This window comes from Geotrypetes seraphini, chromosome 2 (genome assembly GCF_902459505.1).
Source record: "Geotrypetes seraphini chromosome 2, aGeoSer1.1, whole genome shotgun sequence".
In the NCBI taxonomy this organism is placed as follows: domain Eukaryota; kingdom Metazoa; phylum Chordata; class Amphibia; order Gymnophiona; family Dermophiidae; genus Geotrypetes; species Geotrypetes seraphini.
In genome coordinates this window covers 61,814,002-61,839,136 of record NC_047085.1, presented here as the reverse complement: position 1 = coordinate 61,839,136, position 25,135 = coordinate 61,814,002, and the positions used below count along the sequence as shown (strand labels likewise).

Here is a 25,135-nt window from a genome sequence, read left to right as displayed (position 1 = left end):
CATCCTTCTCCATTCTCGGAAAAAAGTACAATGATACCAGGACAGGGGCCAAATCCCTCCAGAAAGGGGGCAGGCTGTTGGCCTTTTGGTTGGTCTGGGCTCAGATAAATACAGACCGTTGTGTCCTATAAGTTGTTCGAGAAGGTTTCAAAATTGAATTCTGTGCCTCCCTTCCAGATCTTCTAGTAGATTTCCCAGCTAGCCAGCTGGAGAGAGCCCTCAAAGTCCAGGCAACAGTACAAAGGCTACAAGATCTTCATGCCATAGAGCCAGTACTGGACGAAGAATCGGGCTCAGGCAGATACTCCATATACTTATTGTACCAAAAAAAGGCTCAGACAACTGGAGACCAATTCTGGAGACCATTTCGTCAGTCATAGCAGCAGTGGCACTGGGAGAATTTCTTGTCTCCCTTGATTTGACGGAAGCCTATCTCCACATTCCCATTTATCAGACTCAAGTTTCAAGTTTATTAAAATTTGATGAAACGCTAATCATAACTCTAAGCATTTTACAATATAAAATATAAAAAGGGGAGGACATTTAACATACTTATTGACTGGGACATATGATATACTTGAAAAGAAGAGGAAAATGGAAGAAATACAAATTAAAAGAAAAGGAAACAAATAAAACAGATAAGGGAAAAAAACAGAAGGATGGTGAGGCAAGCCTTGAAAGAAAGATGATGTTAAAAGGGATCAATTCAGTTATCATCTAGGACAGACCCTGAGGTCATTTAGCATTCAAATGTGTCTTTAAAAAGGAAGCATTTAAGGTTTCCCTTAAATTTATCTAAATTTTGTTCAGCTTCTTGCAGTTTCATATACTGGACCAACATTTCCAATTCTCTGCACTGCCCTTCAGCCTCACAACGGCACCTAGCACTTTTACCAAGGTGATAGTGATGGTGGTATGGCAGCGCATCTCCATGAGGCAGGGATCCAAATTCAGCTCTAGACCTAGTTCTTAGTGGAGCAAATGAATTGGTGCGAGAAGTAATGCTGCTGGGGCCACTTGATAACAGTGATCAGATTTGACATAATCCCTGGAATAAGTCCACACAAAAAAAATCCAATATAATAACATTTAAATTTAAAAAAAGAGACTATGATAACGTGAGACGAATGATAAAAAAGAAACTTAGAGGAGCAGCTGCATAGGTCAATAATGACATCAGGCATGGATGTTATTCAAAAATACCACCATGGAAGCCCAGACTAGATATATTTTCTGTATTAAAAAAGGAGGAAAGAAGACCAAATGGCAGCCGGTCTGGTTAATGAGTGAGGTGAAGGGAGCTATTAGAGCTAAAAGAGAATCCTTCAGAAAGTGGAAGAAGAATCCGACTGAAACTAATTGTAAACAGCAGAAGGAATGGCAAGTCAAATGCATAGCGCTAATAAGGAAGGCAAAAAGAGACCTTGAAAAGAAGATTGCAATAGAAGCAAAAACACAGAGCAAACTTTTTAAGGTACATTAAAAGCAAGAAGCCGGGAAAAGAATCATTTGTACCACTAGACAACTGAGGGGTAAAAGGGGCTCTCAGTGAAATCAAACTGTCCATTTTATGCTCCCAATGAAGATGTCATAAACTCACAGAGGTAAATTTTCAGCTGGCGCAAGCACTGGTGCTTCCTTAGTACTTATATTCAGCACTGCTATTTGCATAGGTAACAGCAATAAATCTACATATTTGGTGGTGATTGTGCCAACACTATCCATTTAGTTTATACCTGCTATGCAGCAGGCTTAAATTAAATGGATAACAGCCATTTAACAGCTGTATCCCACCACTAAACATAATTTCTAACACTGTCTCCACTTCTGCCTCCCCCCTCCCCTATATCAGCCCATAGTTATATGGATAAAATCAGCTCTATTAGTAATTTCAGTGGCCCAGTATTATTTCTATAAGCTTTGAAAATATAGATACAGGAGTTGTGTTTTCTACCCACTACTGAAAGCAAAAGTCACACTAAATATCAGCCTGATCGATTTTTTTTTTTTAATGCGCACAACAAATAGAATACCGCCTTATCATCTGCTTTTATCCAGCTAAGTCAGCTTTGATTTGATCGGGAGTTCTCTGGGGTGGTTCTCTGACAGACTGTTGATTGACCTTATTGATGTTGTAGTTTTGTGCTTTATTTTGCACTTTCACGGTTTGATTTTTTCACACACCACGGCAGTGCCCGATGATAGTGTGGGGACAGGGACTGGTTGGTCCTTGTCTCAGATGTAAAGCGTAGGAGTATTGCTCCCTTTGCTGCCTAATCACACTGAGGGCACGCCATCACTAAATTATATTAACTAACCGTTGCTTGATTTTCTATCACTTATGTGCTTGTCTAGATTTGGTCAACTGACAGTCTCGCCGAGAACCGATTGATCTTTTCTGCCTTTTCGTTGGTATCTTGTTAAGTTTCGTTGGCAGGTGTGTTTGGAGTTTCACAACAAATAGAAGCCATTTTGATACTTTGTGTTTGAAGTTCAGGTCAGTGCATACAGGCTGAAAAATTTTTGCATAATTTTTCAATTAAGGATAATTACAAATGTATGTTAAGGGAATAGCATACAATTTTGGCCAACAATGTGTGTTAAATGGCCAAATCATGCATTAATGTATGTAATGTTGAATGCAAGCTGTGCTGTTTAACTTGCATAATAATGAGGTACTGTGCATGAATTTGCATTTCATTATTATCTAGTTCACACTACACTGCCAAAATTTACAGTATGTTAATGCCAAATAATGCATGATGTAAGAGAGGGTAGGAGTAAATTTGGAGACAGTGCGGGCACAAACAACCTACCTGGCGAGCTAAGCTGCCAATACTTTTTTGAGACTGAGGTAAGTAAACACCGATCTGGGTCAGGGGAGAGTATACACACTTTCGAGTCTGGGGTTGACTCACATTGTAATTCTGGATCCAGCGAGAGAACACGCATTGCAAATTGTACTAAAGGAGTTCAAGTAGCCCAAGCGGGAATACCCCTTTCAGGTACACACATTTCTGAGTCTGGGATAGGAACACACTGTAGTTCTGGGTCTGGGGAATCTGGGATAGGTGCACGTTGTAACTCTGGGTCTAGGGAAAGTACAAAACATGCGAATAATGCTAAAGGTGTCCAAGTAGCTCAAGCGGGAACATCCCCGCTGAGACGTAACAAACATACAACATGGAGGGCTATGTACGTAAACGCCCACAGTCTGGGAAACAAGATCCTGGAATTAGAAACAGAAATGAGGAATGCCGACCTGGATGTGGTGGCGATATCTGAGACCTGGCTCACGGATTCCCACGGGTGGGACATGGTCATACCGGGTTACAACTTGCTTCGCCGGGACAGGGAGGGCAAAATGGGAGGAGGTGTAGCATTATATACTAAAGATGACATTAAGGTCACCAGAATCACAGATGTCCACTACACTGGGGAATCCCTTTGGGTAAATTTGGCCAGAGGGAAGGACAAATGCCTGTATCTTGGCGTAATATACAGACCCCCAAGACAACAGGATGACCTAGATATGGAATTAATCGGAGATATAGAGAATATCACCTTGCATGGGGACACAGTATTGTTAGGTGACTTCAACATGCCTGATGTGGATTGGGACACGCTTTCCTCTGCTTCCAGCAGCAGCAGGAGGCTATTAAACTCTATGAAGGGAGCAAGACTCAGGCAACTGGTGTTGGAACCAACAAGGGATCAGGCAATACTGGACCTGATACTTACCAATGGAGAAAGTGTCACAGAGGTCTCGGTGAGCGACACATTGGCCTCCAGTGACCACAACATGGTATGGTTCAATCTCAGGAAAGGTTTCACTAAATCTACCACACTGACCAAAGGTCCTCAAATTCAAGGACACAAACTTCAAAGAAATGGGAGACTTAGTTCACCAGGCGCTACAAAGCCAAGCAGAAACCCATAACGTGGAAGAAATGTGGTCGACTTTGAAAGCCACCATACAAGAAGCAACAAACCGCTATGTTAAATCAGTAAGTAAACGGCGAAGGAACAATAAGCCACAGTGGTTCTCTGCGGAGATTTCGGACTTCATCAAGGAGAAGAAAAAAGCATTCATCTCTTACAAACAATCAGGGAAACAGGACTCTAGGGAAGTCTATCTGGCCAAGTCAAAAGCCGTCAAAACAGCAGTTAGGGAGGCCAAATTCTGCATGGAGGAGTCTCTAGCGAAGAACATCCAGAAAGAAGATAAATCTTTCTTCAGGTATATCAGTGACAGAAATAAGAACTCAGGCGGGATAGTACGTCTTAGGAAACCAGACGGAGACTATGTAGAAGCGGACTCGGAAAAAGCCCAACCATTAAATGATTACTTCTGCTCAGTCTTCACCCGCGAGGTGCCAGGACTCGGCCCTCAGCTACAGACAAGGGTTGACGCAGATGACCCGTTTAGTAATTTCGAGTTTACACTCAGCGGTGTCTACTGCGAGCTGTCAAAGCTTAAGGTTAACAAGGCAATGGGGCCTGACAACCTACACCCCAGGGTGCTCAGGGAGTTGTGTGATGTCTTGGCGGAACCGCTATCCGCGCTCTTCAAACTCTCCCTTAGTACGGGTAACGTCCCGTTGGACTGGAAGACGGCTAACGTCATTCCACTCCACAAGAAAGGCTCCAAGATGGAAACAGCAAACTACATACCGGTGAGTCTCACATCAATAGTGTGCAAACTAATGGAAACTCTAATCAAACGCCAATTGGATACGATCCTGAACGAGGAGAATCTACAGGATCCCCGTCAACATGGATTTACTAAGGGGAGATCCTGCCAATCCAACCTGATCAGCTTCTTTGACTGGGTGACGAGGAAGCTGGATGTTGGGGAGTCCCTGGACATCGTATACCTGGACTTCAGTAAAGCATTTGATAGCGTACCACACCGCAGGTTGCTGAGCAAGATGAGTTCTATAGGATTGGGTGACACATTGACGAAATGGGTTGGGAACTGGCTTGGAGGTAGGCTTCAGAGGGTAGTGGTGAATGGCACCCCCTCCGAAATGATGGAGGTAATCAGTGGAGTGCCACAGGGCTTGGTCCTGGGCCCGATCCTATTCAACATCTTTATAAGAGACTTGGCAGAAGGGCTGCAAGGTAAAATAACATTATTCGCCGATGACGCCAAACTAAGCAATGTAGTGGGCAAAAACACAACAGACATAAATTCAATGTCCGACAACATTATGCACGACCTACTCCTATTGGAGCGTTGGTCTAGGTCCTGGAAACTCAGCTTCAATGCCAAAAAATGCAAAGTCATGCACCTGGGCAGTCAAAATCCATGCAAGACTTACACCCTTAATGGCGAGATCCTAACAAGAAGTGAAGCAGAACGAGACTTAGGGGTGATCGTCAGTGAGAACATGAAGACTGCCAATCAAGTGGAGCAAACTTCATCCAAGGCAAGGCAAATCATAGGTTGCATACGCAGGAGTTTCGTCAGCCGTAAGCCTGAAGTCATTATGCCATTGTATAGATCCATGGTGAGGCCTCACCTGGAATACTGTGTGCAATTCTGGAGGCCGCATTACCGTAAGGATGTGCTGAGACTGGAGTCGGTCCAGAGAATGGCCACCCGGATGGTCTCGGGACTCAAGGATCTCCCGTACGAGGAACGGCTGGATAAGTTGCAGCTGTACTCACTCGAGGAATGCAGAGAGAGGGGTGACATGATTGAGACATTCAAGTATCTCATGGGCCGCATCAAGGTGGAAGAAGATATCTTCTTTTTCAAGGGTCCCGCGGCAACAAGGAGGCATCCGTGGAAAATCAGGGGCGGGAAACTGCATGGGGACACCAGGAAATTCTTTTTCACTGAAAGGGTGGTTGATCGCTGGAATAGTGTTCCACTTCAGGTTATTGAGGCCAGCAGCTTGCCTGATTTTTAGGCCAAATGGGATAGACAAGTGGGATCTATTCACAGAGAAAGGTAGGGGAGGGCCATTGGGGTGGGCAGACTAGATGGGCCGTGGCCCTTATCTGCCGTCTATTTCTATGTTTCTAATTCTAATGCTGTCATTTCTAGTGTTTTTAAGACAGTGGTTCTCAACCAAGTCTTAGGGTGACACCCAGCTAGTCAGTTGTTTTTTTGTGGAAAGATAATTCTAGCTTTGGCTATTCCCCTCAGGAGCACTGGGCCCAACACATAGCCCTTATGGTCCCAGGAGCCATCTTAATGGGACTGGTGGTCTATATATGTTCTTGCTCAAACCTCAAATCCATTCAGCAAACCCTACACTTGAACATTTCCATCCATAAAACAGAAACTCCCTCCTTGATTAGGCTTCCTGATCCAGGTGTCCCAAATTTGTCTTCTCCTAATCCAAAACTGCCCCAAATCTGGCACCATACCTCCTAAAACAGAATTTTCTCCTCTTTGCCCTCTGTCACCGCCTAGGGAGTCTTCTTGGTGTCTAGTGGGGTTGCAGGAGTAGTCCTTAGTCACTCCTACTCTGTAGTCTTATAGTACTATCAGGGATCAGGTTGCCAAATAAAATTATTTCTAAACTTGGCCCACAGCTTCACTCCTATCAGTAGCAACATGAGATTAATGCTGGGAGCTGCAGGTTTAGTAGCACCATTTTGAACTTGGAGCAGGAGTGACTGGAGATTATCCCTGCCCCTGCTAAACACCAGTGAGACCTATCATAGATGGCAATAGGAATGGATGTGGGAACTGGGGGATAATGTGCCAAATTAAGGAAGAGGTGCATGATTAGAGAGGGGTTGAGGGATGGGTAGGATCATGTTTAGACCATCAGCTGCTTTAAAAGATAGCAGAGGTGATTAAAGGTCTTTCTTCTTTATATGTTTGCAGACAGAGTTGCACAGTGTTCCCAGCTACAGCAGTAAAAGTTTATATCTACTGTGAGTCACCAACTTATACTGTTAATGTACCATGGATTAGTGACTTCCACAGTAAATATTGCCTTCTTAAAAATAGTTATTTTACTACAACTTAGTAACCACCCCTCAGAGTGTCTTTTTGAACATTTTTTTAATGCCGTCTTATTCTTAGAAATTCTTGGGGAAACCATGGCATCATTTGCATAGTATTATGAGGAAAGTCTATTTCTGACCGTATATGGAAAACTGTATTCTCAGCCCAGTCCTTGAGATATGCCCACTCAGTATATCTTTCAGGATATCCACAATTAACATGGATCAGAGATATTTGCATGTAATGGAGGGAGCATACAGTATGTAAATTCCTTTTGGACAGCCTAAAAACCTAACTGGCAAGATCTGTTCTGAGGTTTTGATCAGATTACCTACTGTATATATGTGTATAGATATTTTACTATTTCTGACATTTCTTAAATGTATAATACTAAATGATAATGCTGTCAAAGCAAGAGAAATGGCAAGCAATTCACAGGCCAAGGAGGTCAAAAGTCACCTTACACTGGAATAGTTCAAATCCCCAGGCATTGCTCTCATGAAAGCAAAAATGACGTAAGATGGTTATTCAAAGATTATAATACATTTTTCAACATGCAGCATTAATGACGGAATAGCGTAAATTCCCTGCAAACAGCATGCCAATTTGACACTGCTTATTAAAGGCAGCTTGACTGAACACATCAATCAGCATTTCATGCTCTGTGTTAACCTCCCGCTTTGATATCTACGTCACCTTTAAAGATTTGAACACTTAAACTCATGGAGTTCAAATCTTTCTGCTGTTTCCTTTTGAACATTGAGTTGAGAAAGCATATTATGCTAAAATAGTTTATAATGTTCTATACGATTCTCTACAAAGAATTATTTTGTCTAACTATACTTCTAGCAATGTAAAATATAAAAAGATGTCACTAAGCACTCCACTAGCAATATTACGGCAATAGGTTGACAGTGTTATCCAGCAGCTAATAAACTGAACAGTTGATGGAGTGCATCCAGTAGATCAAATAATTTGACTTAAGACAATTGTACAGGGAAATAGTCACTGAAATTGTTATACAGTAGACTCTCTCTCAAACAACCAGAAAAAAATCTAAGAAATACTGTAATACTTTAAATAAAAATGAAAATAAAATCAATTTCTGGTGGAAATTTAAGTGTAAACTTGGCATGCCACACCTGAATACGCCCACACTTTGCTTATCGGTAGTTTGGAACAGTTTATGGTATGGCATGGTATGTAGTATAGTATTAGTTAGGCCTATTTTTAATAGTAACTCTCAAGCAACCAGAAATTAAACTTATCTGGCATTTTTCAATCCCCATGGGTGCCAGTTAACTAAGTCTACTGTATGTTAATACTGCTATACCTGATTTTACCTAACAATGGCGTAGCCAGGAATTTTTAAAAGGGGTGCATCTTGCACACTCCCTCCCTACCCCCCACCCCACCCCATACCTTTAAATCACTTCCAGTCTTTACCAGGACAGTGGCACTCATAGGTGGCTTGCACCAGGTCTTTGACTCTAAACCAGTGGTCTCAAACTCAAACCCTTTGCGGGGCCACATTTTGGATTTGTAGGTACTTGGAGGGCCGCAGAAAAAAATAGTTAATGTCTTATTAAAGAAATGACAATTTTGCATGAGGTTAAACTCTTTATAGTTTATAAAACTTTCCTTTAACAGTTTTACCTTATGCAAAATTGTCATTTCTTTAATAAGACATTAACTATTTTTTCTGCGGCCCTCCAAGTACTCTATTTTTTCTGCAGCACTCACATTTAAAGTTTAATATCTTTTCTTTCTCAAAACTGGCACATTTCTATTACTAAATTGAAAATAAAATAATTTTCCTACCTTTGTTTGGTAATTTCATCAGTCTCTGGTTGCACTTTATTCTTCTGACTGTGCATCCAATGTTTCTTCTCTTCTTTCAGCCTCCTGTATGCTTCCTCTCCTCCAGACCTCATTCCCTCCCCCAACTTTTTCTTTCTTTTTCTATGTCTGTCTTTCTCTGATTCCTTGTCCCATTTTTTGCTTTGTTTCTTGCTCCTTGTCCCCCCCCCTTCTTTCTTTTTTCCTTCTGGCTCCCTGCCCCCCCCCTTCTTTCTTTCTTCCTTCTGGCTCCCTGCCCCCCCCCTTCTTTCTTTCTTCCTTCCTGCCCTCCCCCATGCCACCGCTGCCGGTGAATAGGCTGCTGCTGCTTCTGGCGCCATCGGGAACAGGCCGAGATCTCCACTGGGCCGACCAACGTCAATTCTAACGTCGGAAAGGACGTTCCGGGCAGCCAGGCAGCGATTGGCTAGCCAGAACGTCCTCTCAACGTCAGAATTGAGGTCGGGCGGCGAGAGAAGCAGGGAGCTTAAAGAGCATGGTGCCGGCGGTGAGAAGGGAAGGGAAGCAGTTGGGCACCCCTGCTCTAGACGAGCCGCGAGCCACACTCTATGAAGAACAGTGGAGGGTGACCAGTTGTGCGGACCGCCCCCCCCTTGGTACGCCACTGGAGCAGCAGCGTGTCTGGCCGGCTCATTCCATTCAAAGCCGCGGGTGAGATCCGCGCCTGCGTCTGAAGCCTCTCTGATGTTGTGATGTCAGAGAGGCTTCCGATGCAGGAGCGAATAGCGCAAGGAGCCGCCAACCCGCGGCTTTGAACGGAACGAACCCCCAGACCCGCTGCTGCTCCAAAAGGAAGGGAATGATCCAGTCCAGACCGCAGGCCGCAAAAAAAACTTGGAGAGCCACATGTGGCCCGCGGGCCGTGTGTTTGAGACCGCTGCTCTAAACCATCCTGCCCTTCAGAAAACAGAATGTTGCATCAGAAGGATCAGAACAGTTCAGAGTGAAACCCCCAGTGCAGGCCACAAGCAGTCTATGAGTGCTACTGTCAGTGGCGCTACCTGAGCGAAGACTGAAGGTGATTTTAAGACATGAGGGGAGAGGATTGCTGAGCTTTGTGGGGCCAGGAAGAGAAGGGAGAAGTGCCGGACTGTGCAAGGAGGACAGGAAGTGCCAGACTGTGCAAGGAGGGCAGGAAGAAGAAAGGGAAATGTAGATCAACTGACAGGGTATGTGTGGAACACATGCACCTTGAATGGCTACGTCACTGCTACCAAATGTTGTCATTTGCAGTGCTTTAAAATAGAGAATGACACTGTGAAAAAATTGGTCCCCGTCACCGCCCCGTCCCCGTCTCACCATCCCCGTCACCGCCCCGTCCCCGTCTCACCATCCCCGTCACCGCCCCGTCCCCGTCTCACCATCCTCTTCACCGCCCCGTCACCGCCACTGCCATCCCATTCACCGCCCCGTCACCGTCACTGCTGCATACATAAAAGCCTCAAACGGGTACGATTTTATATACTTTTCTAATATCTCCCCTATGTATCTGCCATTGCCCCCCCCGTGTCCATATTCCATCCACATGGCATGTCCCCTTTTTGTCTCTGTCCCTTTGCCCCAATGCACATAATTTCCCCTCTTTCTGTTACCTTCCTGTGTCCAGATTTCCCCTATCTTCCTCTTCCATACCAGTGTGTCTCTTCTTTTCAACCCCATCTAGCTTTTTTCCCTCTTTCTTCCCCCCCCCTGCTTCTAGCATCTGGCTCACCTGCCTGTCCTTCCCTTTCTTTCCTGCTGTGGGTTTTTCTTTCCGTTTTCATCACCTTGGCCCAGAATCCTTTTCCCTTTCACTCCCTCCTTACAGTCTGAGCCGGGAACACTAGCGATCGCACGGTCCTCGCAGCCCCCACCCGCCTGCCCAATCGATCCTAGTGTTTAGCCAGCTCTCTCCCTTCTCCTCACCTTAATTTGCAGGCTTTCTTTTTCAGCGACCTGCACGCTTTCCCAAAGAGCCGCACACGCGCGGCTGCTCAGTGTTCAATCTTCTGCTCTGCTGCAACTTCCTGTTTCCGGTTGCGTCAGAGCAGAAGATCGAAACTGAGCAGCAGCGGCTCTTTGATAGCGTGCGGGTCGCCGAAAAAGAAAATCTACAAACTAAGATGAGGAGAAGGGAGAGAGCTGGCTAAGCACTAGAATCGATTGGGCAGGCGGGTGTGAGCTGCAGGGACCGTGCGATCCTTCATGCCTCACTGCGGGGACAAGACCCATTCACCGCCCCGCGGGCGGTGAATGGCCTTGTCCCCGTCGCCGCAGCGACTGCTAGTTTTCTTCCCCGTTTTCGGCGGTGACCCGCGGCTAAAATGCGGTGGCCGCGGGTAAACCGCCACCGTGTCATTCTCTACTTTAAAACAGTGGTTCTCATGCAAGTCTCATGCAAGTCTTAGTCAGCTTTTCAGGATTCCCATAATGAATATGCATGAGACAGATCTACATAGTGAGATTTGCTAAAGTCTGCAATAGGTTGCTTGCAGTATGGCATTTCAGTATTACTGGCATTCATTTCCATTTTTATCTATTTTAGTATTACCAATGCACTAGGGATGGTATGCTAAACCATAGGGTTGACCATCTATGCTCGCAAGCATACTTCAGACGATGTCAATAACAGCTTTTCAGCTCCTTCTCCTTCTCCACATTCTCAACTGACCTCTTCAGTTCTTCCTTTTGCAGGCGAGCATGAAGATGTCTAGTTGATCTGTTCCAGTTGCTTCTTTATTGTTTGGCAGTACCTTTTTGGTCTTTTGCTTTATTTGCATTTTTTATGCAACTTCAGGTACTGCTGTGCTTGCTTGAAAAAGAATAGATATTTAGGGCCAAATTTTATAACCGATGTCCCGATTGTAGGCAGTGGTAGGAGCCTACTGTTGCCTAACTATCCAATTGGGACATGTGGTTTTAAAAAAAACCAAAAAAAAACACACTCTGAGGCAGGTCGCCTACACTGTAGGCATTTTCGCGAGACTAGGGAGATGCATAGGGCCGCTTAAGCTCGCCCAAGGCTAGGCATGGGCATAGTTTCATCTGGAAGTGGACTTAGGAGAGCTTAGGCGGCCCTAGGTGTCTCATTAGGGCCGCGATAGGCGTCTGAAAAGTAGGCCAGCAAAATGCTGGTCTACATTTCAAATAGATGCGGCCGCTGAGCGATTTTTGCAAGGGAATCTCTCTGCCGTGATCAGTTTAGCAGCTGCAGCAGGGAACATAAGAACAGCCATTGCTGGGTCAGACCAGTGGTCCATCGTGCCCAGCAGTCCACTTGTGCGGTGGCCCTTAGATCAAAGACCAGTGCCCTATTTGATTCTGCGTATGTTCTGGTTCAGCAAGAACTTATCTAATCTTTTCTTGAATCCCTGGAGGGTGCTTTCCCCTATAACAGCCTCCGGAACCCATCCTCCCGTGAACGTAGCCGGCAGGAAGGATGCCCGCTCCCTTATAACAGAACCCTTGAAGCCCCCCACCCTACATGTCCATGGCAGGAGGAGTGCCTAATTCCCAAGGCATCCCCTGTCAGGAGAGATGCCCACTCCCTCCTGACGGAACCCCTCCCAAAGATCAATGGCAGAGGGATGCCCACTCCTCCTGCCAGAATGCCCCCTGAAGACATACCCCCACTCTGACACCTCCAAGCCCACCCGGACCCCCCAGACCTATTTTTCACAGAGGTATGCTTACTCCCTCCAGCCAAAAAGCAAAAACCTCCCAAACCCCAAGAATAGTAACTGGACAAGGGAGAGAGAGACAAAAGTAGGAACGGCTAAACTACACACCCAGAAGAGTATTAACTGTGAAACATCCCCGGGCTCTACCCCGTATTTTTTTACAATAAAGTGCACCCAACAGTGCTAAGTGTGAAAAAAGATATAATTAAATAAAAAAAACACACTTAACCATTCACTACAATTGTCTCTGCCCCTTGGCTGGTTGTTTGTTTCCACGGAGAAGCTAAGTACTTCCTGTTGGTTTTTTTGCTCTGCTGGACTTGGACGTTTGGCCCCCTGGACAAGGGGCAGAGACAATTGTAGTGAATGGTTAAGTGTGTTTTTTTAATTTAATTATATTTTTTTTCACACTTAGCACTGTTGGGTGCACTTTATTGTAAAAAAATACAGGGTAGAGCCCGGGGATGTTTCACAGTTAACACTCTTCTGGGTGTAAGCCAAGTGACAGCCTATACCACTGGGTTTTCTAGTGGGTGGCTGTGTGACTGAGGGCTCTCCCGTATATTCATATTCATAAGTATCATTGAAAGGTTGTTGTGTGTAGTTTAGCCGTTCCTACTTTTGTCTCTCTCCCTTGTCCAGTTACTATTCTTGGGGTTTGGGAGGTTTTTGCTTTTTGTATTGATTTGTTCACCTTCCATTATTTTCGGTTTTTTTTAAATTCTTTACTCCCTCCAGCCAGCAGGCCCGCTACCACAGAATGGTGGACCTTCCCCTTCCTGAGATGCACCAGGGAGGGGCCTAAGGCCCTGAATGGCCCAGGGGTCTAAAGCCCCTCCCATAGGAGGGGCCTTAGGCATTTGGGCCAATCAAAATCTTAGTCCTCCCTACTAGTTCATTCTGGGATGCACTGGGAGTGGCCTAAGACTCCATTAGGGATTTGGCCAATCGGAGTCTTAGGCCACTCCCAGTGCATCCCAGAATGCACTGGGAGGATTAAGATTCCAGTTGGCCCAGGTGCCTAAGGCCTCTCCTATGGGAGGGGCTTTAGACCCCTGGGCCAGTCAGGGCTTTAGGTCCCTCCCTATTCTTATCTTACATTTAGGAAATTATTGAAAACTTACCTATTTGATAAACAAGAATGTTGATATTTAAGAAGGTATTTTTTATTAGGCTCTGTATTTTAAATGTACTTTTTATCTGATGCTGTATTTAATGGATGTAGTAATAATAGTTGTGTTTTTTGAAAATGTATTTTTTAACTGATTCAGTTCTTCTGCTGTGAACCACCTAGAACTGCTGGTGGGGCGGAATACAAGAAAATAAAATTATTATTAATTATTATTATTTATGACTCATTGTTTTTTAGATAAAGACCGTTTCAGGTTTTTTCACACACAGCCAGATTTGTTCAAGAAAAAAAAAAGGACACATGGTTCTGCTCCATTGCGTCCCCAGACACACCCTATTCCACCTCCAGTTACCCCTAATCTTGCCTCAACTTTAGGCTGGCCTCTTGAATCTTTTCTCTTCTCCTCAGGCCTCAGCTATGGGTTGTGCAAAAGTTTGGAAGAGAAAGGAGGCTCTTTTTGCTTGTTAGATAGCACGTACCTCAAGATCAGGTGACTGGCGTGACCTGAGTTGACCTGTCTACTGGCACATGTTGTGCATCTGTGATAACTGGTGCCACTGCTGTAGCATCGGGTCTGGAGCTCCGAGTCCAGCCAGCAGTGATGCACCTAGCATATTTGACACCTGGGGCTAATCATTTTTTTAACACCCTCTCCTCTATATGATAAAAAATTTTTTAGCAGTAATCCACGAATCACACTTAGGAAAAGGCAGTATCTCAACAACTGCAGTGAGCACTAGAACATCAATACACCCATTGTAAAACTAAACAAGCCAGACTAATACAGATTGATCCTGCACAGTCAATGCCAACAGAAAAGCGTCTTTTTTTCACTCACACAGAACACATACACTCTCACCCAGTATAGAATAAGTAACCGCAAACTAAAAATAGAATATTTAGACAGCAATGAAACTGTATCCTAAGAAGCCAGATTCTGCCTAGAATGCAGCACCACATAAACAGTGATGCATGTCCCCTAGTACTGTGCAAAATATAAAGATAGTAGATGTAAATTTGAAAAGACTGGCAAATACCAATCACCACATAGAAATAAACAAAAATGTAAAATACGATACCATGTTATTGGACATATCCATTTTTCAATTAGCTTTCAGAGGCTAAAATCTCCTTCCTCGGGTATACTGCGTATCCTTTCCTGACCTGAGAAAGAGGGTTTTGGTCTCTTAAAGCTAGTCAAAAATGTAATAAAATTAGTCTAATAAAAGATCACCTTATATCCTCATCCTTCTCGATCTGTCTGCTGCCTTTGATACTGTTGATCACCGCCTACTCCTTGATACGCTGTCCTCGTTAGGATTCCAAAGTCCTGCTCTCTCCTGGTTTTCTTCCTATCTCTCCTATTGCACTTTCAGTGTATGCAACGGTGGTTCCTCCTCCACAGTCTTCCCGCTATTGATTGGTGTACCTCAAGGCATCGTCCAGGGACCACTCCTTTTCTCAAACTACTCTTACTCACTTGGAACGCTGATCTCTGCTCAAGGGTTCCAGTATCAACTCTATGCTGATGACTCCCAGAACTACCTCTCTGCACCAAATATCTCTACTGAAACCCAGACCAGTGTCTCAGCCTGCCAACATTGCTATCTGGATATCTCACCATCACCTAAAACTGAATATGGCTAAAACGGAGCTGCTCATCTTCTCACCCAAAACCACCTCCCTGTTTCCCTCATTCTCTGTGGCAACACTCTCATTCTTCCTGCTTTGTCTGCTCATAATCTTAGGCACATCTTTGACTACTCTCCTTCATCGCCCAGATATAACATCTCGCTAAAACCTGCCACTTCTTCCTCTATAATATTACCAAAATCCGACCCTTCCTCTTTGAGCACCCTACCAAAACCCGTATCCATGCCCTCATCACCTTGCGCGTAGACTACTGCAACTCACTACTCTCAGACCTTCCACTTAGCCATCTTGCTACCCTCCAATCTGTCCAGAATTCGGCTACATGACTCATATTCCATTAGAGCTTCTACACTCATGTTACCACTCTCTTAAAGTCACTTTATTGGCTTCTCATCCATTTCTGATTACAATTCAAACTTCTCTTACTGACCTACAAATGTGTGGCGCAGTGGTTGGATCTACAGCCTCAGCACCCTGGGGTTGTGGGTTCAAACCCCGCGCTGCTCCTTGTGACCCCGGGCAAGTCACTTAATCCTCCATAGCCCCAGGTACGTTAGATAGATTGTGAGCCCACCGGGACAGAGAGGGAAAATGCTTGAGTACCTGATTGTAAAAACCGCTTAGATAACCTTGATAGGCGGTATATAAAATCCTAATAAAACTTGAAACTTGAAACTCACTCAGCTGCCCCTTACTATCTCTCTTCACTTATCTCCCCCTGTGTTCCCCTGCGAGCTCCGCTCAGCTAATAAGTGCCTCCTATCTGTGCCCTTCTCTGCCAATTCCAGACTCCATCCCTTCTACCTTGCTGCACCGTATGCTTAGAACAAGCTGCGCAAATCCCTATAGTGGGCTCCATCTCTGGCAGTGTTCAAGGCCCAGTTAAAAGCCCACCTCTTTGAGAGTGCTTTCAACTCCTATCTCCTCACACCTTGGATTCTGCATCCGCAACCATATATATCATGTCTGTCTGTCCAAGTTAGATTGTAAGCTCTTTCGAGCAAGGACCATCTATTAAATGTCAAAATGTACAGTGCTGTGCATGCCTTTCAGCGCTATATGTGATAAATAGTAGTAGTAGTAATTTTCAAATTATAAACATTTACTAACAAAGCTATAATACTACTTTATCCTCAAGCAAAAAAAATAATAATAAATAACAAAACAACTTTTATCTACCTTGGTTGCCTCTGGGTTTGTGCTTTCCTCATCTTCTCTTGACGCTCAAATTCTGTCCAATGTCTGTCCTTTTTCTATGCCCCTTCCATATGGCTTGGTCCTCTTTCTCCCCATTCCATCCAGCCTGAGCCCCCATCTCTCTTTGATCCAGCATTTCCCTTCTGTGTCTGTCAGTCACCATTCCACTTCTTTTCCAGCATCATCTTTGTGTACCCATCTTCATTGTGTCCCTGTTCTTATCCTACCCCCATGTTCACCATCTATTCTTCCAATGTCCTTATCTTTCCCTCCCTCCCCTTTTTCAGCATTGCTTCTCTGTCTCTATTATACTTTCCCTTTTTCAACACTACCCCCTTCAGTATTGCTCCCTCTCTGTGTCCCTGTCTTCTCTCCCCCCATTTCAGCATTGCCCAATCTGTATCCCCACCAACCCTCCATTTCATTATTATCCCCCTCTATGTGCCTATCTAGCCTCTTTCCACATTGCCTCCCTCTGTAAACCTATCTGCCTCCTTTCAGCATTGCTGTCTCTGTTTTCCTATCTACCCCCCTTTCAGCATTTCCCCCTATATATATCCCTATCTTTATAGTTCCTGCTTGCCCCTTCTCTTCTCTATCACTGTTGTCTCCATGTTCAGCTTATCCCCTTCTCTTCCCTTATTCCTGCACCCTGTAGCCAGCATCTTTCCACCCTCCTTCCTGGTATGACATTTTTCCTTCCCCCCCTCTCTCTTTCTCCCCCTCACCAATGAGTCCTGCATCTGGCCCTCCCCTTCCATCTGCACCCGCAGCCCTCTTTGGTGACTTGGCAGGGGAGGCGATTAAGACAGGCTGCTGGTGTCAGGGCCTTCCCTCTGCGAGTCTTGCCTACTTTGTTTCACTGGGGAGGGAAAGGCCGCCTTTTTGGAGTGGTGGCCCCATGAGCAGGATGAACCGAGTTTTCGTCCTACTCCAATGTTTCTAAGAAAGCATCCCTCCTACCTTTTTTTTCAGGGGAGGAGAGTAAGGGATGTTTGGGGGGAGCATAGGGAGGGAGCACATGGTGTGGGAGTGGGCCTTTGGTGGCAGGAGGGAGTGGACATCCCTCCTGCCTTATTGTTGTTTGGGGCGGAATCACATTGGCAGGAGGGACTGAGCATCCCTCCTGCCATTTTTCTTTCACGGTGGGGGGATTCTGCATGGCAGAAGGAAGTGGCATTCCTCCTGCCGTTTTCATTGGCATGGGGGAGGTCAAATGGCAGGAGGGAATGGCCATCACTCCTGCTGGATTTTGCTAGCGCGGGAGGAGGGGTTTCATTGGGGAGGGCTGTCATTGGTAGGGAGTCTTTGTTTTTTCTTTTTTAAAGGGGCAGATATTGTGCGTGTGTAATACACACAGCATCTGTGCCCATTTAAAAAATAAAGAAAAAAAAGGTTTTCTGCCCTGAACAGTTGAGTGCTTTGAGGGCTTCCCCTGCCTCTCAGCTATTTAGGCTTCCCCTGCCGGCTCTGTGCATTTGTGAGAGTCATTCTCACAGCATTCATTGGACGGCAGAGTCGGGGATTATGATTAAGATCCATGTAATAATTTGCATGCAAACGTTTTAGTTCATCAATAGCTCTTTCTGAATCAGTCAAAAAATCAGATCGGTGCAGACCCATACGGTCTTACCGATCCTCTTAGTGCATCTAGCCCAAAGTGTATTGTGCTAAAACATTAAAAGACAGTAAAGCTTGGTATAAGCAAAAATACACTTTATTAATTTGGAAATATTAATCGGGAAGAATACATATTTTGTAAATGAGTCACTGCCAGAGTCTCTAATGTAAATATAGAATATAAATAGTTTATCTGAGGACCCTCAAACTATGTCAGCTGAGGACTTCCTCTGAAGGTGGCTAGGGGTCCCTTTTGTCAAGCTTGATAGGCAGCAACAGCGTCCCTAAGTCACAGATGCTGGCACCTCAGTGGTTCAGGGATGCTGTCAGCGACTGCTACTCTTGGTGGAGGGAAATTCTGGCCACCTTTGGAGGAGGTCCTCAGCAGGGGATCCTTATCAGCAGCAGCAAGGGTCAATACAAAGACATCTGCTATATTCATTTCCCAAAGCTAACATATTTCAGTCAATAAATTCCTTTTTGTTTTTTTACTTTTGTTGTCTGGAAATTCTAGTTCCTCTTTTTTCTGCTTTCCTGTCTTCTGCAAATTCTTCTTCAAGCGGTTGCTGTCCATTGGTTCCTCCTACCATGGATCTTTTTCCCTCTCCCCACTCCTGCACAGCATTTCTTCCTCTCTCCTCCACCTCGATGTGCAACATGTCTCCCTCTCTCTCACTGTCTACCATCTCTCTTTCTCTCATTCCCTTCCTTGCTGCAAAGGGAGTGGGAAAAGAGAGAGAGAAATTCAGGGTGCATCTCTCTCATCCCCTCTACTGCTAAACCCAGCATTTCTCCCTCTCATCTCCTGACCCTTGGACAGTATCTTTTGCCCCTCCCCACCAGCCCCATGCCCAAGATTTCTCCTTCAACACCCTTCTCTAGCACCCTTCTCCCTTCATTCCCTCCACCATGTCCAATATTGCTCCTTCTTGCATCTCTTTCTATCTGTCCCACCCTTCTCTCTCCACCACATCATCCAATATTTCTCCCTTCCTCCTCTCTACCACCATGTCCAACAATTCTCCCTCCCGTCATATTTGGTTAGCCCTCCCTTGGGCCTACTGAGGTACCTGGTGGTCCAGCAGGGTCTTCATGGCAGGAGCATGGCCCTTTTGTTCCTGCCTCCTCTCAGCTGCCTTCTAAAATGAGTGCCACAACCTTGGGGAGTGCTCATGGCATTTCATGCAGTACCGCAAAAGGTCACGGCAGCCACTTTAGAAGGCAGCTGTGTTTCTGCCATAAAGGCCTCCACTGGACCACCAAATACTTCAGTAGGTCTGGGGGAGCCATAGGAGAAGAATCTCAGGTTGCTGACATTGCCCTAGCCCATGCAGCATCTCTTCCCTCCCTACCCACCCCCCCCCCAGACTTTCTCTTCAGGCTGCCAGTAGTGTTACTTTGCTCCTCCATGCTACCAACGGCTGATCCGGTAGCCTTCCTTCTGATGCCTTTTGCATCAGAGGGAAAATTTCCGGGTCAGGTGCTAGTAGCGTGGAGTAGTGAAGGAACGCTGTCGGCGGTTCATTTACCAAATATGACGGAAGTGTGGCTGCATAGGACCCGATGCTGGAGCAAGGTACCACACCCACAGGATCCCCAAACAAAGTAGACCTATCCCTGTGGGATCCCTGTGAGTCTGAAGGGGATCCATGCAGGATCCCCAAGGGCCTGGAGAAGATCCCCTCGAGATTCCCATTTTTCCCATTCATGTCTCTAAACTAAACAGCAGCCCTGATCCAACCTTCCATATACTTTAGTGACATCCTCCTTTCCTTGATGCAGCTCTCTCTTGAGACTTTATCTGGGTTCCCTGACTCTCATAGGCCAATTTGATACTTTAAAGTCCAAGGCTTTATTCTTTCTAATGTAAATCTTCTGTTCCTCTGCAATCCACCCAACTCCTGGACCAAGTATCAGGAGGCTGTCATTTCTCATTTTTATTCTCTACACAGCAAAACCCTTCTCTCGACTGTCTGAATCACTAGAAACAGAAAAAAAATTGTCAAGGCAAAAAAAAAAAAAAAAAAGGTCAAGAGAACGAACTTTTATTTCTTCTCCTTAGGTATCTTCTTCGATCTCCCAGGGAAAAGAGCCTCTTGCTCCTTCTCTGCTTCCTCTTGATAAATTCCTTAAGTAATTGCTGCAGTAACCTTGAGTATATCACTCTCTAGAGCGCTCTGTCTTGACATTTTTTATTAAGAACTAACTCAGTCTCCTCGTAGCTAACTAGCTCATAATCCCTGTGAACTACACTAATGTGCCATGGCAAACGCATAGCCCTTAACCATTTTCTTAGTCAACTTTATTCATGTGCTAATATTGGGATGAAAACAAAAACTGTGGATACAGATGTTCTGGAGATAATTTATTAAACACTGACATATAAAACCATGAAAATCCAATTAAAAAAGTACAATGATAAAAATTACGGTGATAAAAATCCAACCGGACCCTACACAATCCGTGTTTCGGCGAACAGGCCTTCCTCAGGGGTCCAATGGTTTGCAAACTCACATATAAAGAATTGGACTGAAAACAGTCTATTGTCTTTAAACATGTGAGAAAAGAACACCGCAGACAAGCTGAAGTAACAAAAAAAAAAAAAAAATGCATTTTGTAACAAGGCGGTTTATCAAGTTTAAATAAATCTGTAAACTGTACACAGAAAGTAATATGTTAATATGCTTACTAAATCATAATTATTTCTTACCTCATCAAAACAAATTGTGTGGTGAGACAATAATGAGCTACATTCTCATGTACTTTGTTTCAACAAATTAGGATACTTCATTTCTCCATATCATTTGTTTAAATTGTTTTGTTTATTTATATCGCTCTGGTGACTAGATCAGAAAATGTTATGTTGGAATTAAGATAATCCTGTTTTATGTAAGAACTTTAAACTGTTATTGTGTATAGACGTCTTCAAGAGTATACTTCATAGTGGCTAGACTGACATTACTTTTGTGTTTGATGTATTTACAGTATCGATCAGGACGGGAACCCCAGCGAGGCTCAGATAATATTTCTAATAAATCTTCAGATAGCGATATGAGTGACGTGTCTGCAGTTTCAAGGACAAGTAGCGCTTCTCGTTTCAGTAGCACAAGTTATATGTCTGTTCAGTCTGAACGACCGAGAGGAAACAGGAAAATTAGGTGAGCAACAGAAAATTGTAAAAGTAGTCACTTGTAAACCTCTTTTCAACTGCATAAACATAATTTGTATGAATAAAGATTTCAGAGTATATATTAATAATAACAAAATGATTTTAACAGTGCATAACATTTTGTCAGTAGGCAGACCCCGTAAATGAACTGACTTATATTGACCCATAATGCTAAATAATACAAATATCTATTTTCAGCTTATCCTATATAATAAAAAGCTAGCCGCGCATGCGCACTCCTATTTGCGTGTTCCGTGCGCTGTAGGTCTGTGGCCGAAGGAGTGCGCATGCGTGCTTATACGTCACCAACCGATCGCCTCCACAAGCCAAACCGCAGCCAGCTGCCGATCTCCGTTCCTCCTGCACCATGGCACGCCAGGCATGTCCCTGCCTCCCCCGCCGCCGGCCTCGGGCTCCTGGGGGCCGGCGGCACGAGCCACCCGGCCGTTGCTGAGGCCCCGCCTCCCCGCTTCCGCCCTACACGGCGCCGCCAGACCCGGACAGCTTCCCACGAGGAAATAACAAAATGGCCCTACACTCACAGACCCGCGAGCAGGGTTGCCATGGAAACCCAGCCGGAATAACATGCAGTCGCAAGGGTCAGTGAGAGGGGATCAGGAGCTAAAGAGAGATTTAAAAAAACAAACAAACAACAGTGGACAAGGAGAGACAGACACACAGACAGTCACAGAAGGACAGGGGGCTAAAGAGACAGATTGAAAAAATAACAAAACACAGAGGACAAGGAGAGAGAGAGACACACAGACACTCACAGAAGGACAGGGGGCTAAAGAGACAGATTGAAAAAATAACAAAACACAGAGAACAAGGAGAGAGAGAGAGACACAGGAAAAAAATGACAAACAGACATACAGCAGCCAAGGAGACAGACAACAAAAAAAAATACAGACATACTTACATACAGCGTCCAAGTAGACAGACAGAGAGACAGTGGGCAAGGAGACAGCAAAAAAAAATACAAACAGCCAAGGAGACAAACAGAAAAAAATAACAAATACAATGCCCAAGGATAAATTCAGGAAAAAAAGACATACAGACATACAGTGGCCAAGGAGTTAGACTGCAAAAAAGACATACAGCAGCCAATGAGACAGACAGACAGACTGACAGTGACCAAGTAGACAATCAGCAAAAAAACACAAACAAACACAGAAAGCAAAAAAAGAGAAACATACAGCGACCAAGGAGACAGGCATGCAACAAATAGGAAAAATATAAAAACTTTTAATAAATCAACCATACGTGAAGAAGGAATAAAAAAAAAAAGGAAGAGACACCTACAGGGAAACACAGGATCAAGAGCATACAGAGAAAACAGAAGTTTGCAGGAATCAGGAACATATAGAGAAAGGAGAGCAGAGACCCCTGCAAGAAGAGAAAAATAGCAAAGAGACTGGGGATGAGAAAGAGAGCAGAGATGCTTGCAGGGAGAAAAAGCTAAGCAGTAATGTTAACAGCTTGAGAGTGCAGACTGAGGAAGAAAGCAGAGACAGCGCTACAAAGGGAAATGGAGGGAGGAAAGAGACAGAAAGAAAAATACAGACAGACATAAATTCTAGCACCCGTTAATGTAACGGGCTTAACGACTAGTATATTTAATATTATGACAGGTAATATTTGTCATTAGAACATCTGTTTCTATTCTCTCCTGTCCAAAATTTGGGTGAAAGGGCCATATATAGTTAAAGGGATTGATGAGTGAAAATAAATTACTTCTAAATGTAGCTAAAACACAAGTTATGTTTATAATCTAAGTAAACAGGAAGAACAAGATTGGCCTAAGGAAGAAAGGACAGGAGACTGTGTTGTAACTATAAAGAAAGAAATGTGTGTGCTAGGAGTTATGTTAGATTCCAAGTTGACAATGAGTGCACAAATGACACAAGTGGTGCAGTCATCTTTCGTTAAATTACACTTGTTGAAGAGACTGAAACAGATGTTTTGCAGTTGGATTTTAGGACAATTATGCAGTGTCATGTACTCTGTAATGTGGATTACTGTAACGCTTTATATTTAGGAATAGCAAAATGTAAAGTTAAAGCATGCAGCTCGGTTTTTAGTAGGCAGCAACCATTTGATGCATTGGTTGCCGGTGAAATGTAGGGTACAGTATAAAGTTTTAATGACTTTGTATGGACAGACAACAGAATGTTGAAGAAAACATTAGAAGTGTATAAGTCAAAGAGATCATTAAGGTCAGAGACAGCAATGCAATTGTTGGTGGACTCAGCACATTATATGCCAACAAGTCAGGCATCTTTCTCAATAGGAGGAGCCAGATTGTGGAATTTATTGCCTGGACAAGTACATCTATGTAAGAATATTGACCAATTTAGGTGACTGCTCAAGACTCATCTTTTTGCAAAGGAGTTTTGTTGCCAATCATTCCCTTTGTATGTTTAGAGCATTACTTTGATTATTCACAGTGCAAAGAAAATATATATAGATATCATTGAAAAATGTTCCTATTCACTACATACTTTTCATACTTTTCTTTTCATTATCAATGCTATGTTTTCCTGCTATTTCCTTTCTGTTAAATTCCTATATGTTTATTTTTTGCATGCATTTTGCTTTACTGCTAACTTCTTTTCTTTCTGTTTATTTTCCTTAAATCCTTTTTCTTATCAGGTCAAGGGAAATAGATAAGAAAACAGAGGGCAGGCAGGAAGGGAAGGGTAATGAGCAACTAATATTTCCTAAGGAGGAAGAAGCAGAAGCACATAAAGAACTAGACAAGCAAGAAAGGGTTAATAAAAAGGAGAGAGAGCAGAGGGAAAGTGAAAAGCAAAAAGTATCACAAAACTGTATGAAAGACAAAAATAAAGAATCAGGTGATGAAGAAAGCAACCAGGATGAGAGAAAGAATGAAAGGAAAGAGAAAAAAGAAAGAGAAAAAGAGGACATACAAAGGAGATTCTCCGAAAATGATATCAGGTAAAATATATTTCCTTTTTTAAAGAGTAGAGATCCCTGTAGAAATACTCCCTACTTACCATATTTAAACCATCTATGTTTTACTAATATTGTATATTCATTTTGTTGCTATCCCTCACTTTTACTAAGCCGCAATAGAAGTTTCTACCACAGCCTTGAGCGCTAAATGCTCTGACGCTACTCCGAAGCTCATAAGAATTCTATGACTGTCGAAGCAGCATTGGAGCATTCAGTTCTCCGGGCCTTGTTTGAAACCTCTACCACAGTTTAGTAAAAGAGAACCTAACATGTTTATGAATATTATTTTCTTCAGTTTTCTTTATCTGCAGTTTCATATTTTTTTTTTTACTCAATCAGTTTTCTGTCTGTAATTTAACACTGACATGAAAAGAACATAAACTAGGAGCCTTTATTCAAAAGATTTCTCCAGGTTGCTTTGGAAGTCACCTAGACCGATATTTGTTTTAAAATGTGCCCCTCATTGACCAAATACATTTTTTTCTGGCCAATTCATTGGTCAGACAAAATGTATCCATTTAAAAGAAGCTGGCTTGATGGTATGAATTTAATTTAGCCAGATGGTACTGAACTTCAATGCTAGCCAGCTAAACATACTGTATTTGGATAACTTTTGGTCACTGCAGAAAATTGTTCTAAAGTTAACCAGACATTTTTAGCTAGTTAACTTGGCTGAATATATTCAGTGGCATTTTATGACCTTCGTTATCATGGTACTGATATATAGAATGACATTTTAGAAAGCACATCCAGGTGATTATGTTGCTGTTGGATCTGCTGACTAACATTTTTATAACCGATATTACTGAAGGGCTGTCGGATAAGATTTGCCTCTTTGTAGATGATACCAAAATCTGCAATAAAGTAGACACCCTGGATGGTGTGAATAACATGAAGAA

The 25,135-nt window shown here is 43.7% G+C and overlaps 1 protein-coding gene across 2 annotated transcripts in view; it reads left to right on the top strand.

Moving 5' to 3' along the window:
* The window catches only part of RIMS2 (regulating synaptic membrane exocytosis 2), a 1,127,809-nt gene that overhangs the window by 967,502 nt on the left and 135,172 nt on the right, over positions 1-25,135 (top strand). Inside the window, exon 23 of one of the 2 annotated variants that reach the window (XM_033933083.1) lies at positions 21,077-21,249. The exons of the other annotated variant lie outside the window; for it this stretch is intronic. Within the exon in view, the coding sequence (XP_033788974.1) occupies positions 21,077-21,249 (173 nt within the window). The remainder of the gene's footprint in view (positions 1-21,076; positions 21,250-25,135) is intronic. 2 annotated transcript variants of the gene reach the window in all.